Source organism: Prionailurus bengalensis, chromosome B2 (assembly GCF_016509475.1).
Source record: "Prionailurus bengalensis isolate Pbe53 chromosome B2, Fcat_Pben_1.1_paternal_pri, whole genome shotgun sequence".
NCBI lineage: Eukaryota > Metazoa > Chordata > Mammalia > Carnivora > Felidae > Prionailurus > Prionailurus bengalensis.
Window position 1 is genome coordinate 53,716,021 of NC_057349.1, and position 18,031 is coordinate 53,734,051.

The 18,031-nt window shown below is 40.7% G+C and overlaps 1 protein-coding gene across 12 annotated transcripts in view; it reads right to left on the reverse strand.

The window, feature by feature from the left end:
* The window catches only part of DST (dystonin), a 496,232-nt gene that overhangs the window by 371,218 nt on the left and 106,983 nt on the right, over positions 1-18,031 (reverse strand). For all 12 annotated transcript variants that reach the window (XM_043591694.1, XM_043591680.1, XM_043591693.1 and 9 more), the window contains exon 4: positions 2,469-2,676. In XM_043591694.1, the coding sequence (XP_043447629.1) occupies positions 2,469-2,676 (208 nt within the window). The remainder of the gene's footprint in view (positions 1-2,468; positions 2,677-18,031) is intronic.

Below are 18,031 nucleotides of genomic sequence, written 5' to 3' on the forward strand. Positions count from 1 at the left end.
GATCTTATCTTCACATGGGGGTGATCAGCAGTGTATTTAACACATAATATATCTGAATTTCATATTTTAGCCACATTATTATTAAATAGATATTTGAAGACTGGCCTCCAAGTCTCTGCTCCCAAGGTATGATTATTGTGATTTGTGTAGAAAACAGCAACTTACTAATATTTATTTTAAATACAGTAGCACATTTCCATAGTAGGGCTGCTTATTCTATTCATAATTTTGTTTTCTTTTTGATTAATATCTTAAAAGTATGTAACTTGAGGGGTACCTGGGGTAGCTCAGTCTGTTGAGTGTCTGACTTCAGCTCAGGTCATGATCTCATGGTCTATGGGTTCGAGCCCTGCATCAGGCTCTGTGCTAACAGCTCAGAGCCTGGAGCCTGCTTCGGATTCTGTCTCCTCTCTCTGCCCCTCCCCTGCTCACACTCTGTCTCTCTCAAAAATAAATAAACATTAAAAGAAATTTTTATAAGTATGTAACTTGGAAGTCTCAAGTGCATTAATAACCACTGACTTCACAGCGATCCCCACAAATAACTCGACAAACATTTTACGAGTAAGACATGGCTCCTGCCCTCAAAGAGTCTGCAGTCTACCAACATCAGCAGCTACTTGCCCACTGCATCCCACCAGAACTGCCAATTCTTCCATTTCTTCCCCATCTGCAGGGTACAATGACAGTCTCCCCAACTTCTCCTGACTTCCTGCCTAGTTGTCTTCCTCAGCTTATATAATATCATTCCCCCTGACAAACACCTGATCCGTCCTGCTCCCATAACCCCTTCCTGCACTAATGAAAACAAAATATCCACTTCTGCCACCACAACAAAACCCTCGAGCCAAAAGCACCTCTTCCTTCCACAAAAATGCACAGAACACAGGTATCCTGTTCTGATGGGCCAGGCTTTCCACAAAGACCCAACAACTTCTCTCAGTACCCTCTTTTCACCTATCTTCCCTTTCTGCACAGCCAAAGATAGGGTGGAGTCACCGTCTCCTCCTCTCAGTGCCCCGGACCTGCATGTAGTTGGGGGAAAAGAGGGGAGGTACAAGGAGTCAGGCCTCAGTGACTAAACATTTTTTAGTACTTGAGGAAGGCGGTGAGAGCTAGGTCTGTCCCAGCTCCCCCAAGCCACCCCTGTTCACTCTCACTTGGCTCCAGAACAGTCTCCCTCCTAGATCCTCCCTCCTCCTACCCTTTCCCGGCTCCACCCCTCCTCTCAAAGGCCTGGAAGAGACCAGCCAGCATCTCACAACAGACAGAAGAAGCTCAAGGCTGTTGCCCCAGAAACCCAGACTACAGAATGGCTGGCTGGGCGCTGTTTGTTTTTCCCGTAATCAGAAAATCCCACTGGGGGGACCATAGGGGGAGTCTCAGCTGCTGTGGTGGCTGGGATCTGGACTATTCCCCACCAGCCCCCTCAGAGGAAGATAGAATACCAACTTTGCATTATAGTGGGAGGCAAAAGAAACTGGGTGGGCACCCCCACCCCAGGAGTGGAGAGGAAAGAAGGCCAGATTCACTGACTGCAGAAACTAGCTCTGGAAAAAGCCTGACCTTTGGCCTTTGCAAGAGCCCCAAAAGACTTATACCATTTCTGAGAGAGAGAGAGAGAGAGAGAGAGAGAGAGAGAGAGGGAATTATTGAGGGAATTGAGGAACAATCACCCCAGGAAGCAAGTCTCATGCACAGAACACAGAAGAGAGAACCACACTAGCACTGCAAGGTTGGAGGACTGGTTTCCTCAGTGTTCTCAGCTTTCAGCTGGGTAAAACAAGCCATCCCTTCTGGTTCGACTTTTACAGCCAATGCAAGGGAACACCGGTAACAGAACAGAAATGTTGGCACCTCCCATAAATTAATTAATCAGGAATGCATGATGGCTAAGCCCTGAAAAGCACCAGGGACAGAAAGCTGCTATGGACACATGATGCTGACAGAGATGCTACATTTAAAAAAAAAAAAAAAAAAAAGGCATCCAAGTTGCTGAAGTACCCTCTACAATCCTGGGTACCAAAAGCCAGGAATCTACCCCAGTTAAATCTGCGTAGCTCAGTGTCCCTGGGCAAAAATGGAAAAGAAGGCAGCTTTCTCACAGCTTCTAGCAAATGCACTAGGAATCACATAAGTTAATACTTTCAGAATGTCACAGTAGCTACAGCGTGTAAATAGGAAAGTTTAATGCAGATGTCTGTAAATATCCCCTTGCATTTCAAAGGTATCAATTCATCCAACCCGAAGACAAGGCCAAACAGCTTAGTCACCAGCAGGCTGGGCAAACTGCTTCTTGATATAAATCAGGCATAAAGTAAACATGGTCATCCTCCTCCCCCACCTAGAGCACCAATCTACGCCCGCCCGGTGCATCAGCAGCTCCCAGCTACGGCCCCGGCCCCAGGGGGTAGAGGGTGAATTTCGCAACTCTCTCTAGGCTCCATCCTCTCCCCGGATGCGCTTACCTGCTATCCTAAGCACTGCCCTCTCAGCGGGGTCCAGCACCGAGCCCCCGTGAATCTTTCTTTTTGATCTCTCATGTTTAGGCAAATTCCAGGGTAAGGTGTCTCCCGGCGCTGGAGATGCCGAGCCAGATTTCTGGCTGAAATCATCTTCATCAGAAAAATCCGCAGAGGAAGACATAGAGCAGCGATAGGACGCGTTCCCGGAACTCTACAGAGGATGACACAGAAAAAAGCATTAATAGCAAAACACTCACATATGCTCATCGCTTTCAACAGTCCCCTCCCTGCCCCCAAACTGAGTCTGGCATCCTGCACCATCCTCAATGCTGAGGGGAAACACAAACAAGAAATGAAACCCAGGGCTCACCATCTTTTCTTGGCCGTGTCTCGGACGGCAGAAACAAAACCCAGGCGGTCCCAATACATAGGAGATTTGCACAGAAGTGTGTGGCCTGCGGTCCGGCCACCGGCTCACAAATGACTGGCCCAACAATGAAGCCAGAATCAACAGCCTTCCTGTTACAAATCTATAGTATCTGGCTCCCCCAGCAGGACAGGAGAAACATTTTCCATTACTAGACTGCTGGTGAATTCATTAATGCAACTAACTCGAAGTTTCAAAAACAAAGCACAAATGCAGGATGTTGAGTCCCAATTCCTTTCCGTTTCAAGTCGCCTCACAACTGGAGTCTCCTTTCTGACGAGTTGTAAGCCCCTTGTCCTCTTTACTTAATTTTCTTCATGAGATTGAAGCAGGTTCCCAGAAAGGAGCAAGGAGGGAGGAAGGACAGATTCTGAGAAGAGCTTTTCTTAAGACTGGGGAGAACACAAAAGACTGTTTTCAGAAGCCCAAGACAGATCCAATAAACAAACATCTGAACTCAGTTGAGAGTTCTTCAGATAATTTAAACTTCTAGCAAAGTAACAGCTGCCAATAATGTGAATGAGGATGATGCAGCTCAGTGACAGGAAACAGCTCTTCTCAGCTCCTGGTCATTACACAGTGAAATGAGAAACAGGATGCTTCTACCAAAGCACTTTGCCTGAAGGTTAGTCCTCCCTTCGTCCAGCAGGAACAAATCTGCAGGATCATATCTTGCATCAAAAGGTTCTATCTTCCACACAGGGAAAAGGCACGAGATATTATTCCTGCCTTCTTTACTGAGGTAGGTTTGTGATTATTTAGAGAGCTGCTGGCTTGCTGTGGAAATAAGGATGTTATCTGTGCTGCGAACAGTGATATAAATAAAGTACCGAGGGGGAATCTGTACTTTCCCATTTAGAATTCCACTTGCTAAAAAAGTAAGGCTCGTTGTAAAGATGGCAAACTGGTGCAACTCAAATTCCCGAAATGGATCTTGCAGGCACAGACTCCTAAGAAGCAAGTTGCAGACCGGAATCAGTGAGGCATACTCCAATTTGAGCAAAAACACTGAGCTGCTCACAAAAGCAGTGGCGACTGCAGCAAAACAGGCTGTGTGAGCAACATCCCAAAGCACTCACTCATGGCCTGTGAAGCAAACTATAAGTGAATCAGGACTATTAATCTTGCCTCCGTCTATTCAGGCATGTTGCTACACATGGTCAACACCACCATTTTAAAAGTACACATATTTCCCAGCAAGTAAAGTGTCTAAGATTTATCTTGCGCCCTATTCTTTCCCAAAGAAGTGGTCTCCATTTTATTTTACCTGACATGTCATCGCCTTGGCTAATTTATTTATTTAGATTTTTGTGTGTTTTCCTCATGGCAATAATGTATGAGGCAAACATGAGGTAAATAAATAAAATTGATTTTCTAAATTGTTGCTAGAGTCCACAGAGAGTTGTGAGTGGGTATTAAGTCAGTCACAGAATGCCATTATCAACCTAATTTATTTTCCATGCTTTTCTGAAAATTCATCTTGCACTCTCTGATGTCGTGTTATTGGCTACATCTGTGGAAAAGGGTGACATTCTTAAAGACTTTCAAAAGGGTATTGGGTTTCTTTGGTTGCCTTGTCTTCCTTAAAATGGCTTCCTACCTGTCCTTACTTAAGGTCATCCCTTATCTGCGAGATTATATTTCTTGCTGTTGCCCGCACAATTTCACTGACTATAGTAATTTGATTGTTTATCTTTACAGACAGACTTAGGGAGTAACTGTTAAAGAACTGCTCCTTTCCAAAAACCACTGGTTATTGATTTTTGTAGATAGAGTAATTTTTTTTAATGGCCAGAGTCTCAGCTGATTGAACAGCAAAATGTGATTTATGCCATGACATAAACACCATTAATCACACATAGCCAGATGGGAACAGTTACTACCCCTGGACCCAAGGGTGTTGACTGGGGCAGCTTCTAATCTGGTAGTGTCACTGGTAAACAGATAAGAGAGAAAAGGAAGAAAAGACCATCAGCAACACTTCTTTCAGCAATATATCATATGAAAATATAGACACAGATACACAGACCAAGGGAAATCATGCATATTTCTCTTTGGTCAAGTCTCCCAAGCTACATAACAAAAGCATTTTAAGAACGTATTAGGGTTTTTTACACAATAATTTCCATAAACACTTTTAAAAATGTAAGTAAACTATACAAAATTAGGCCCATTTGAACCTTGAAAATTGAGAATGGATTTAAATGAAGCTGCTTTGAAGGTAATCAATCCTATAAAACTGTTATATTTTTTATTGATTTGAAATGATTTGATTCATGTCAGTATCTTGGAGACTGGAGGGAAGAGTGTAAGAATATAGTTCCTGGGGTGCCTGGATGGCTCTGTCAGTTAAGCGTTCAGCTCTTGATTTTGGCTCTGGTCATGATCTCACAGTTCATGAGATTGAGCCCCGCATTGGGCTCTGCACTGATAGCATGGACCCTGCTTGGGATTCTCTTTCTCCCTCTTCCTCTGCCCCTTCCCAACTCATGCGCACACTCTCTCTCTCTCTCTCTCTCTCTCTCTCTCTGTCTCTCTCAAAATAAAATGATTAAACTAAAAAAAAAAAAAAGAATACAGTTTTCTTTTCGAAAAAGCTAACCTGTTTTCTGGCCCCAAATCCATAGCCTCACGTTTGATGTGGAGTTTGCAGGGATTAGACAAAGGAAGAGGGCTCTTGTGACCAGCAAAAGCCCCAAGATCTTATCTCTAATTGCCTAAGGTTTGATTCCTATTAAAATATAAACATCTATGTCCATGAATAAGAGATTTGATAATTACAGTATATCCATACAATGAACTAATGAACTACACTGCAGCAATTAAACAAAAATGTTACCCATCTACACTAGGATTCCTTTTAAAAAGTGTGTGTGTCTCTGTGTGTGTGTGTGTGTGTGTGTGTGTGTGTGTGTGTAGATGGATAGATAAATAGATAGATAGGTGATTGATAAATTGGTAAACAGAAGATAGGTAGATAGATAACTATTTACCAGTGTATAAACAATGGTTTCTCAGAATGTTGACTAATATTATAAATAAATGGACTTAATTTTATTCCTTATAATTTTTAAATTCAAAACAAGTACTCAAAAATATTACTAAAAAGAAAGTTACTATGCCAAGAGTCAGAGAAAATAGCAAAGGCCCTGAGAAGAAGTAACTAGTTAGCCAGTGTTTTTAACCATTTGGGGCTCACAGGCACCCCTGAAAAGCTGAAGAAATCTATGGGAACATCTCTCCAGAACAGAACACATGGACAAATATACACAAACTTTGCACATGATTTTATGGAGTTCACTGACACACTGACTCCAGGTTAAGGACCCCAATTTACACCATCGTCTGTCATCACCATTTGGCATTCATGTTGAGTACAAAAGAAATAGGAAAGCACTGTGGACTGTGCAGAAGAAGAAGAAAGGGTAATTAGGAGGATAAAGACAAAGTTGGCCTGGGTCATAATATTTTTAACATTTGGCCTTTTTTTTTTTAATAAAGGACTGTGAACCACTTCAGGACTGATGTTGGGTCTCTAACCAAAAACACCAGGTTGTGAGAAATCTAAACACCCTGTATTATGTCTTATTACAACCTAGTTATTAAGGCAGTCTTAACAATTGAATTAGATCACCAAAACTCTAAAATGACTTTCCTAACAGCCAGTGCATTCACATGCTATAAAAACAACCCAAATGTCTTAAAGCCAAGATAATTAGAGAATGCAACATTTTTAGAAGGGATCTAAACAATAACTTCTCTAATTGAAACCCCGGTGGGGGATCTGAGATAAGTACAATGGAACTGCCTAAATTGGAAGCCGCCCAGTCTTAGCACCCTGATCCGCAGGAAAATGCCAGGAAGTTGTCTCTGCACTAGGCATTCTCTAAATGCAATGGAGAAACAAGTGCAGAGATAAGGGTTTGTAAAAGAGCCAGACTTTTAGGATCCCAGAGACTGGACAGGTGACTTCCACAAACCTGCATACCTATATTTTATGCACACTTCTGCAAATATATTTCCAAAAGTTTACCAAAAGGTTAAAAACTAAAACACATAAACAATTAGATTGTGGGGCATTCTATAAAATAACTCTTCTGTACTCTTCATAATGGTCAACGTTGAGAAATATACACACCAAACAAACAGAGCAAGTTATAAATTTAAAAATAAATACAGCAGGGGTGCCTGGGTGGCTTAGTGAGCTAAGTGTCTGACTTCGGCTCAGGTCATGATCTCACAGTTCATGGGTTTGAGCCCCGTGTTGGGCTCTGTGCTGACAGCTCAGAGCCTGGAGCCTGCTTCAGATTCTGTGTCTCCTCTCTCTGCCCTCCCCTGCTCATGCTATGTCTCTCTTTCTCTCAAAAATAAAAATAAACATTAAAAATTTTAAAAATAAAATTAAAATTAAAATAAATGAAGCATACTAACAAATTTGTGAACCTTGATGAGATTCTATACTTTTGTTTTAAGCTAAAAAGAATATGTTAGGGACAACTGGGAACATTTGAACATGGATTATGGATTGTTTATTAGATAATATTGGGAAATTATTGTTTATTTTCTAAGATGTGATAATGATACTGTGATTGTATAGGAAAGTGCCTTATCCTGGGACACTTTATCCTTATCTTCCAGGGTGAAGAAACTCTTGATGTCTGCACTTATTTTCAATTGTTTAAAAAAAAAAAAAAACGAGAGAACTGGTAAATATAGCAATAGGTTATGGCCCAACAGGTTATCTGTCCCTCCCCTGCTCATGCACAGGCATTCATTCTCTCTCTCTCTCTCTCTCTCTCTCTCTCTCAAAATAAATACACTAAAAAAATGAACATAAAAAATAATAAGTATTCACAATACTACTCTTTCAACTTTTCTACACATTTGAATATTTTCAAAATGAAGAGTTGGGTGGGGGACAGGGGTGGACACATAAGTAAGACCTTTCTCGGTTTCTCTGAGTGTTGCTTAATCTAGGCCTGTTCTCACAACATCGAGATCCCTGGACTGCAAATACACAGTGATAGTGTCCATCTCAGTAATTTTTCATAGTATTTCTTGATATACACTTTGAGAAGCACCAAAGCAGTAGCCTAAATCAACAAGACACCAGAGAAAGGTGATGTGCTTGCCTTAGTCCTAAGTATAGTTTTAGATGAAAGGATATAAAAGAGACTTCACCAGTATTCGTTTAATATACAATCCAGTGAACACAAAGTTGGTTCAAAATCACATTTTTAAAAAATTTTTATATAAACAAAATAAAAGACATCAAAACTTGAAAAACGTGAAGATCTGGGGTACCTGGGTGGCTCAGTTGGTTAAGCGTCCGACTCGTGATATCAGCTCAGGTCTTGATCTCAGGATCATGAGTTCAAGCCCCATATTAAAAATAATAATGATAAAATTAAATTAAATTAATTAAATTAAATTAAAACCATGAAAATCTAATTTTGTTTAAAATCCCATTGATTAGGTAAATATATAGTAAGGCCCAAAACAACTTGTATGCTAGTTTTTTATTGGGAAACAAGTCAAAAAAGCAAGGGCCCATTATCTGATATTACAGATCCTAGAGAAAACAATCTCTACCACAAATAAACAGATGTTGATGAAAACAGTTAAGGAAAATGTAAGAGTGTATTTAAACCCTTGAAAACCAAATGAATTATGATAAACTGTGGAGACTATGTGCTTGTTTTAAATTTTTTTAAAACCTATTTGAACAATTCAGTATATCTCATCAAATAAATAGTTTTTAATTAGCCTCCCAACTGGAAACCACTTTTAAACAGTAAGAGGGAGGGAGCTTCTGCTTTGACGAGACATCAGCTATCTCCCACTCTCTCCTTTTAGGGGACATTTGCAGGAGCCCTTAACTGAAAGGGGAAGAAGAGCCTAGGTGGAGTTAGGGGGAAAGAGAGGTCAGAAGGAAGGGAAGCTAGAAGGCTCTTGGATCTCACTCCATGGAGGAGGCTTTGGGCAAAGAGTTAAGGAAGTCAAAGGTTTCTTTTAGGTGGACAGGGTGAGTTCATCAGCCTCTGAAAGAAGAACACTGGAATTCAGGACACAAATTCTTCCTAGAAAGATTGTGGATTAAAAGTGTTCCATGGGGGGCACCTGGGTGGCTCGGTTGAGCGTCTGACTTCAGCTCAGGTCATGATTTCATGGTCCGTGAGTTCGAGCCCCACATTGGGCTCTGTGCTGTAGTTCAGAGCCTGGAGCCTGCTCGGGATTCTGTGTCTCCCCTCTCTCTCTGCCCCTCCCCCACTCATGCTCTGTCTCTCAAAAAAATGAATAAATGTTAAAAAAAATAAAAACAAAAAAAGAGTGTTCCTTGATATTATGTTTCTGGGGAAACTGAGCTCACACATCATTTTCCTCTAGCTGTGTAGGAAGCTCTACAAGATAAGCATCAAAGACTCATTTCTGGGAGGAGTATGGCTGAGATTCTAGGCAGTCTTGGCTTCGTACTAAAACATTCTCCAAGACTTCCTTCCTTTCAGTATAACCATCACGTTCTAACTACACACATCATTTATTGAATGACCATAGTCAGGAAAAATACTAAGCATTTTCTTTCATATCTTATTTAATACTCACTGCAACCCAAGAAAGAAACAGATGTTTGGAGACGCTAAGTAACTTGTCCACAGTCATTCCATCAGTACAAATTAGAGCCAGGATTTCCATCTGGGTCCTTTGACCCCAAAGCCTGTGCTCTCAACCATGTGTTGTTAAATGCCCTAAAATGTGTCTTAGGCACTGGGAGGAACATCTTAACATACAGCCCTCAGAGGTCTTACCATTTATTTGGGGAGCTCAAAATAAGTAGACTTGTTCTGTGCTCAGTACTAAACCCAAAGGACAGAAATGATCAGAGACAGTTGTCAGTTCACAAAGAAAAAACATACAAAAATAAACAACCCTTAAAAGTGGAAAGGACTTGGAGCACCTGGGTGGCTCAGTCGGTTAAGTATCCGACTTTGACTCAGGTCATAATCTCACAGTTCATGGGTTCAAGCCCCACATCAGGCTCCGCACTGACAGCTCAGAGCCTGAAGCCTGCTTCAGATTCTGTCTCCCTCTCTCTCTGACCCTCACCTGTTTGTGTTTTCCCATTCTCTCTCTCAAAAATAAGTAAATAAAAATTTTTTTTTAATTCGAAAAAAAAAATTGGGAAAGACTGCTTTGTATGATACTGAGCACCTTCCTACTGCAAGGGACCAAGTCTGTGCTGAGGGGAACACTGAGTTTACTCTGGTCTCTCCCAACTCTAAGATTCTTTGGTCCTAGGTGTTCTGACACTGCCCCAATCATCCCCCCAAAAGGATTACAAATAAAAGAAAAATTATATTAGGTATCAAAATATGAAAATTTTCTAAAATTATAAAAATATTTAAAAATAGCACAGATTTTTTTGCAAGTCCTGCTTAATTTGGTCATATTAAAATTATAGAAATAGAGACATCAAAACCAGTCTGCATTTGAGGACCTGTAGGTAGTCTTTCCAAACTGACAAAGGACATTTCCAATAATTTGCCTAAAGAAAAAGCAAATGCAACACTGAAAATAGCCCCACATAACAGAAACAGATTAGGAAGACAAACTCAAATGCCAAAAACATCTCTTTAACTAGAGAATACATAATCTTATATTTTAAATGGCTACTTATTTATATCAATCAATTAAAAATATGTCTTAAGTAGGGGCACATGGCTGGCTTGGTCAGTGGAGCATTCAACTCTTGATCTCAGGGTTGTGAGTTTGAGCCCCTACGTTGGGTGTAAAGATTACTTAAAAATAAAAATCTTAAAAATAAATATGTCTGAAGTACACATCGGCTCCTGCCTTGGAGGAGCTTAAAATCTAACTGGCAGAGCAGAGGTGATAAAATAGCCAACTTATATTTAAATATTATCATCTTAATGTGTTAAGCTGAAAAATATCTCTTCCATAAGATAATGTAAATGTGTACATAAAGATATGATTAATAATATAAAGTCAATTGGGAGAGAGATGCTGAGTCAGGAAACAGTTTACTGCATCTATAGTCTCTTTAGAAGCCACGATGGAGATGCAAGCATTTTGTACCTGCCTCGTTCGTCCAACAGTATCATATCCAAAACTGTCAACTGCTGATACAGCCATCCTACAGATGCATTGTGACTGGCCTACTCATTTTTTAAAACTAGTGACAGACATTTAAAAACTGGGAGTTTTATAAGAAAATTAAGATATGGAGCTTTGAGCCTAATAGTATTTCCGCTTTTCAGAAAGGACATGTGCTTTCTAGTCTGACACAGTCCGTACCTGGCCCACTTCATTTACTTATGATGCCTGGCATAGGATCCAGCATAAATTAAGGCATAAATGAAAGTATGGGTGATACTGGTGCATTCAGAAAGTAAACCACAGAGGTGAGGAAAGTAGGGGATAATAATGGTAATCAATAAAAAGAGGATGACCATTTAGGGGCGCCTGGATGGCTCTGTTGCTTAAGCCTCCAACTCCTGATTTCGGCTCAGGCCATGTTCTCATGGTTTGTGAGATTGAGCCCCACACTGGGTTCTGCACTATCAGCACAGATTCTCTTGGGAATGGTATTGGGATTCTTGGGATTCTCTCTCTCTCTCTCTCTCTCTCTCTCTCTCTCTCTCTCTCTCTCTCTTCCTCCCCTGCTAGTGCACACTCTTTCACTCTCTCAAAATAAATAAACATTTAAAATTTTTTAGAAAGGGGATGGCAGTTTAAAAAACAATAAGAAGAAAACCAGAAAAGAGGGGACAAAACAAAGGAAAGGGTTATCAAAATATCTCAGTTAAATTAGTGTCAAACAGAAACAGAGGACTCTATGTTCCTGCTGACATCCAAGTGCTGATCTCATTCTGCTCCATTCCCAAAAACTCTGGTTAACATTTCAAATGCCCAGGAAATGGAAGTGAACTGTATGCCTTGGTAAATGCTGACTCATGATCTCCATGAACTTGGCAGGACCACCCACCCATTGCTACTGCTGCTGACTCCCACTATTGTTCGCTCCTGCCCCTCCCCATGGTCAAATCTGCTACCAAATGTTTCTCCTACCTTTGTCTAGGTCATGGAAGAGGTTTTGATTCCAAATACTCTCAATAGCCAGTACAGAACTCTGGCTTCTGTTAAAAAGAAGATGTGGGCTATGATCACACATGTGGGGCCCTAAGATATAAGCACAGGACATTTGCAAAGACCAAACCCCAACTACTATCTATGCTGACTAGTCATAAAGTTCAAGATATGTGCATATCACACCAAAGACTGAATGCTAGGTAAAAACTATATGACCTTGGGAAAACTGTTTGGCCTCTTTGGGCTTTGGTTCTCTCATCTGAGAAATGGGAAATGTAACAGTGCATAAGACATAAGGTTGTTGGAGCAGAATAAATAATACATGAAAAGTGCTTATAGCAATGCCCAACATGGAGAAAGCATTAAGTAAATTTTAGCATTAAGTGACGTTAGCTAATCACATTGGCATGATCCAGAGGTATATGACTAACTCCAGTAAAGCCAACATGATTTGTCATTTCAGGGAATTTGAAGCAACAAACAGAGACAGAGACTGGAAGTTATTGGAATTAGGTCACGTAAGTAACAGCTCTCAGCACACAAGGTCCATGTAGTTCCCATATCTATCCTTCCTATCCATCCCAAGCTTGGTTGTTGAACCTTCAGTTCTTTGAGATGTCCTTGTATCTTTCCATTCCTCTTTTTTTCTTTTAAATTCATTGTCCCCATTGTTGGAAACAACAACAAAAACTTAGACAAACACATTAGTATTAAAAGAAAAAGCAATTATAGGTATTCAATTCTTCCCTGCAGAAACATAAGCAGGGTTGTCTTTCTACCTTCATTTTCATTACCTGTCTTCATTAATGAGACTTCAGAAAATTGCTTTTGATAATAGCTTTTACAGAGTTATTCTCTCACTTCAAATAGTTACTGCTTAAATGAAGTGGAAAAAATTACTTTTTAATTTAAAAAAGGAGCCTTACTATTGCACTGAAACCAAGTACATGACATTTTAAGTGCTTGGCACTTCCACTGTCCCTTTCTGAGAAAAACAGGGCTTGATCCCAGTGTGTTAAGTGAAGATGATCCTGCTACCATAAGCCACATCTGATTGGAACCATGGATCACTGACTGAACATAGGAGGCCCAATGCCTCTGAGCTGACTTGGTGGAAAACTCTGCCCAGCTGGGATGTTTCATGCTGGATGATGGCAGTCCAGTCCAACTGCAGCCTCTCCTCTGGGGAATAAATCCAAGTACATTCCATTTGCCCTTAAGTAGTATTTGGGCTTTCCCAAAGATGCACTGTACATCCCACTCTGAGAACACTTGAGATCCGTCTGGAATATTTGTGTGGTTCAAAGCCCCTACATCTGCACTAAGGGCTACCTCAGACTTCATCTTCTTTTTGTAATAGATGTCTCTTTCAGAAGGTAATCTGGGCCTGTCCCTTCTTTTCTTTATCCCTAGGGGAAGCTATGTGTCAGGGCAGGCAGCAGAAACAGCCTGCAAGAACACTTGGCTGTTGAGACTAGGGCATAGAAAAGGGTAGAAAGTTCTGGAGAAAAGGACTTGCCCCAGCCTAAAAAGAGGCCCACTTGGGCTACAAGGAACATCTGTGGATCCTGGAGCAGGGGACTTCTTGAATCTGAGAAGATAAACCATACAGACATGGCTGCCTGGTATGTCTAGGGGTACCAACCCTATGGTGCACCTTTCAAAAGATCCCTGTGTCCGGAGAGTAACCCAGAAACAGCCTAAAGGGCCCAAAGGGGCAGCCACATCACAGGGGGTATGTCAGCATAACCTAGAGTCACAAATATTCTTTCCTATTCATTGACACTTTGGCATCTTCTAAGAACCCAGAACATTAACACAACTCCAAGATGGATGAAGCAAGGACCATCCAACCCAGCATAATGGAAGAATGGGAGTCAAAACCTAAGTTGAAATGAAAAAGAGAGAGAGAGAGAGAAAGTGATATATCTTACACCAGAGTTTATAGATTCACACTCCCTGCATGAGCATGACTGTTTCATATTTACTTTAGAATTCCAGTTCTTGGGAGTGGGCCCCTCATGACTATCTGTTGAATGGATCCACTGGCTTGTAGCTCAGCTTCGGTAGCTGGTTCTCATGTGAGTACAGAATCAAAGAGGAAGCTCTGTCAACTAGGGCTACAAATGTCCTGAGTATCTGTCTGCCTCTCCCCGCACCCACGCATGCGCGCGCGCACACACACACACACACACACACACACACAGCCCACCAACAAAATCACCACAGCAGCTGCCTCCTCCTCCTTCTTCTTCCTCCAGCATCATTTTTCTTTTTAAGGCTACCTTGAAGTACTCTAGAACCATAGTAGAAGGGAATACACTTGCTTGCTCCACATCCAGAAAACACTATGATGAATTCTAGCAGAAACACATGCACACTATGGAATAAACAGAGAGCTGTTCCCTTGTGCCCTACTTCATTTCCTCCTGCACTGGTCCTGTGTATGTATCCACAGCACAGGAACCAGCTGGAAAGTTGGCAGTGAAGAATCCAGGTATCTTCAAAAGTCTGTTCAGCGAAAATCATTGTTTATTGGCGTGATGGTTAATTTTATATATCAACTTGGCCAGATCATGGGTGTGGGTCAGCCTCAGCAATGCAGTTGTAGGCCCTAAGAGCAAAGACTAAGGTTTCCTGTAAATGAAGGAATTTTCCTCAAGACTACAACACAGGAAACTTGCCTGAGTTTCCAGCCTGTAACATCAACTCTTATCTGAATTTCTATCTTGTCAAACTCTCCTAAGATTTTGGATTTGCCAGCCCTACAAACACATGAGCCAATTCCTTAGAATAAATCTGTATGTATATCTGTCCTATTGGCTCCATTTCTCTGGAGAACCCTAAGTAATACAACTAGCTTCAATATTACTTTCTCAGAGTTTTATAAATCACCTTTCCTGCATTTCGGGGAACTAGAAACACATGGTATAATTCACATTTTACACTTTAATGGAAAGAAAAACAATACAGAACTTTTATCAGGCCAGGTCAGAAGGCTACAATGGTTCTTCCAACTCTACTATTCACCACCCATACTACCATTAGAAAGTTATTTAACTTCTCCAACTTTCCCAGATTCTTTTATAAATTTTTTTTTATTTTCAACGTTTTTATTTATTTTTGGGACAGAGAGAGACATAGCACGAACGGGGGAGGGGCAGAGAGAGAGGGAGACACAGAATCGGAAATAGGCTCCAGACTCCGAGCCATCAGCCCGGAGCCTGATGCGGGGCTCCCCGGACCGCGGGGCTCCCCGGACCGCGAGATCGTGACCTGGCTGAAGTCGGATGCTTAACCGACTGCGCCACCCAGGCGCCCCTTCCCAGATTCTTAATGTGGATAATCATATCTTCCTCACTAATGTTAGGCAGTATAAAATGAGATAATGGGGGAGTCTGGATGGCTCACGTGGTTAAGTATCCAACTCTTGGTTTCAGCTCAGGTCATGATCTCATGGTTCCTGAGTTCTAGGCCCATTATCAGGCTCCTCATTTGACAGGACAGAGCCAGCTTGGGATTCTCTCTGTTCCTCTCTTTCTGCCCCTCACCCATGCACTGACACATGTGCTTTCTAGCTCTCTCTCAAAAATAAATAAACATTTCTTAAAAAATGAGAAAATGTATGTAAAGCATCTAATATGATGCCTGCCTAGCACATAACACTCAATATATTTTACGGCATTTCACTCTAAGAGGAAAAGATAAAATGAAAACAAAGTAAAGAGTACTTAGAATAGCAATGATTATAGTTATATTACCAAAAAGTATACCATTTTGAGGACTTGAAAAAAATTTCCAGCATTATTGAGAAATAATTTACATTCATCACTATATATGTTTAAGGCATACAGCATGATGCTTTGATTATCAGATAGTGTGAAATGACTACCACAATAGATTCAACATCCATCTTCTCATACAGATATAATAGGACCATCTGGGTGGCTCAGTCAGTTAAGCATCCAACTTAAGACTTCAGCAGTTTGAGCCCCGTGTCCAGCTTTGTGCTTACAACTCAGAGCCTGGAGCCTGCTTCAGATTCTGTGTCTCCCTCTCTCTCTGCCCCTCCCACACTCGCACTGTGTATTTCTCTCTCTCAAAAATAAATAAACATTTTTTAAAAACTCAAACAGATACAATAAAAAGAAAAAAAGAATAAAGGGGAGGAAATTGTCTCCTTCTGATAAGAACTCATAGAATCTACTTTCTTAAACTTTTCTATATATCATATGGCAGTGTTAGCTATAGTCATCATGTTGTATATTATATCCCTAGTATTTATTTATATTATAATTGAAATTTGCAACTTTTGACCATCTTCCTCCAATGTCCCCTCCCTCCACCTACCACCTCTGGTAGCCATAAGCCTGATGTATTTTTCTGAGTTTGGGTTTTTTGTTTTCTTTTTAATTTTTAAAAAAAATTTTTTTTAACGTTTATTTATCTTTGAGACAGAGAGAGACAGAGCATGAACAGGGGAGGGGCAGAGGGAGAGGGAGACACAGAATCCGAAACAGGCTCCAGGCTCTGAGCTGTCAGCCCCGAGCGGGACGTGGGGCTCAAACTCACGGACCTCGAGATCATGATCTGAGCCGAAGTGGGCCGCCCAACCGACCAAGCCACCCAGGCGCCTCTTAAATTTTGTTTTTTAACTTTTTTTTTTTCATTTTTGAGAGACATAGGGAGACAGAGCATGAGCAGGGGAGGGGCAGAAAGAGAGGGAGATACAGAATCTGAAGCAGACTCTAGGCTCTGTGCTGACAGGCTGACATTAGTGAGCCTGATGTGAGGCTCGAACCCACGAACCGTGAGATCATGACCTGAGCCAAGTCAGACGCTTAACCAACTAAGCCACCCAGGCGCCCCTGAGTTAGAGTTTTTTGCGGTGTTTATGTGTGTGTTTAGATTCCACATATAACTGAGATCATACAGTATTTATTTTTCTCTGACTTATTTCACTTAGCATAATGCCTTCAAAGCCCATCCATGTTGTCACAAATGGTAGGATTTCCTCATTTTTATGGATGAATAATATTCCATTATATATTCATACCATAATTTCTTTATCCATTCATCCATCATTGGACATTTAGTTCATTTTGATGCCTTGGCTATTATAAATAGCACTGCTAGGAACACAGAGGTGCAGATACCTTTTTTTTTTTTTTTTGAGTTAGTATTTTCATTACTTTTGGATATATTCCCAGAAGTAGAATTGTTGGATCATATGGTAGTTGTATTTTTAATTTTTTGAGGATGCCCCATACTGTTTTCCATAGCAGCTATACCAATTTACAATCCCACTAACAGTACCCAAGTGTTCCCTTCCTCCACATCCACACCAGCATTTATCATCTCTTATCTTTTTGATGATGGCCATTCTAACAGGCCTGAGGTGACATCTCATTGTGGTTTTAATTAGCATTTCTCTGCTGACTAGTGATGTTGAGCATCTTTTCATGTACCTGTTAGCTTTCTGTATATCTTTTTTGGAGAAATGTCAATTCAGATCCTTGGCCTGTTTCTTAATTGGGCTATATGGGGGAGAGGTTTGGTTTTAATTTTTGTGTTGTTAGGGGTTTTTTTTGGAGGGGCAAGTTTTAGGGGAGGTTTTTGTTATTGGAAGTTGTTTCATTTTGCAATTAAGTTGTAGTATTTACATGTTTTGGATATTTACTCTTTATGAGATATATGGTCTGCAAATAGTTTTTCCCAGTCCATAAGTTGTTTTTATTTTGTTGATGGCTTATTTTGCTGTGCAGAAGCTTACTAGTTTGATGTAGTCCCACTTGATTATTTTTATTTTGTTGTTTGTGCTTTAGGTGTCTTATCCAAAAAATCATTACCAAGACCCATGTCAAGGAGTTTTTTTCCTGTGTTTACTTCCAGGAGTTTCATTGTTTCACATCTTACATTTAAATCTTTAATCCATTTTGAGTTAATTTTTGTGAATGGTGTAAGATATGGGTCCAGTTTCATTCTTTAAATGTAAATATACAATTTACATATAAGTATCCAGTACAACTTA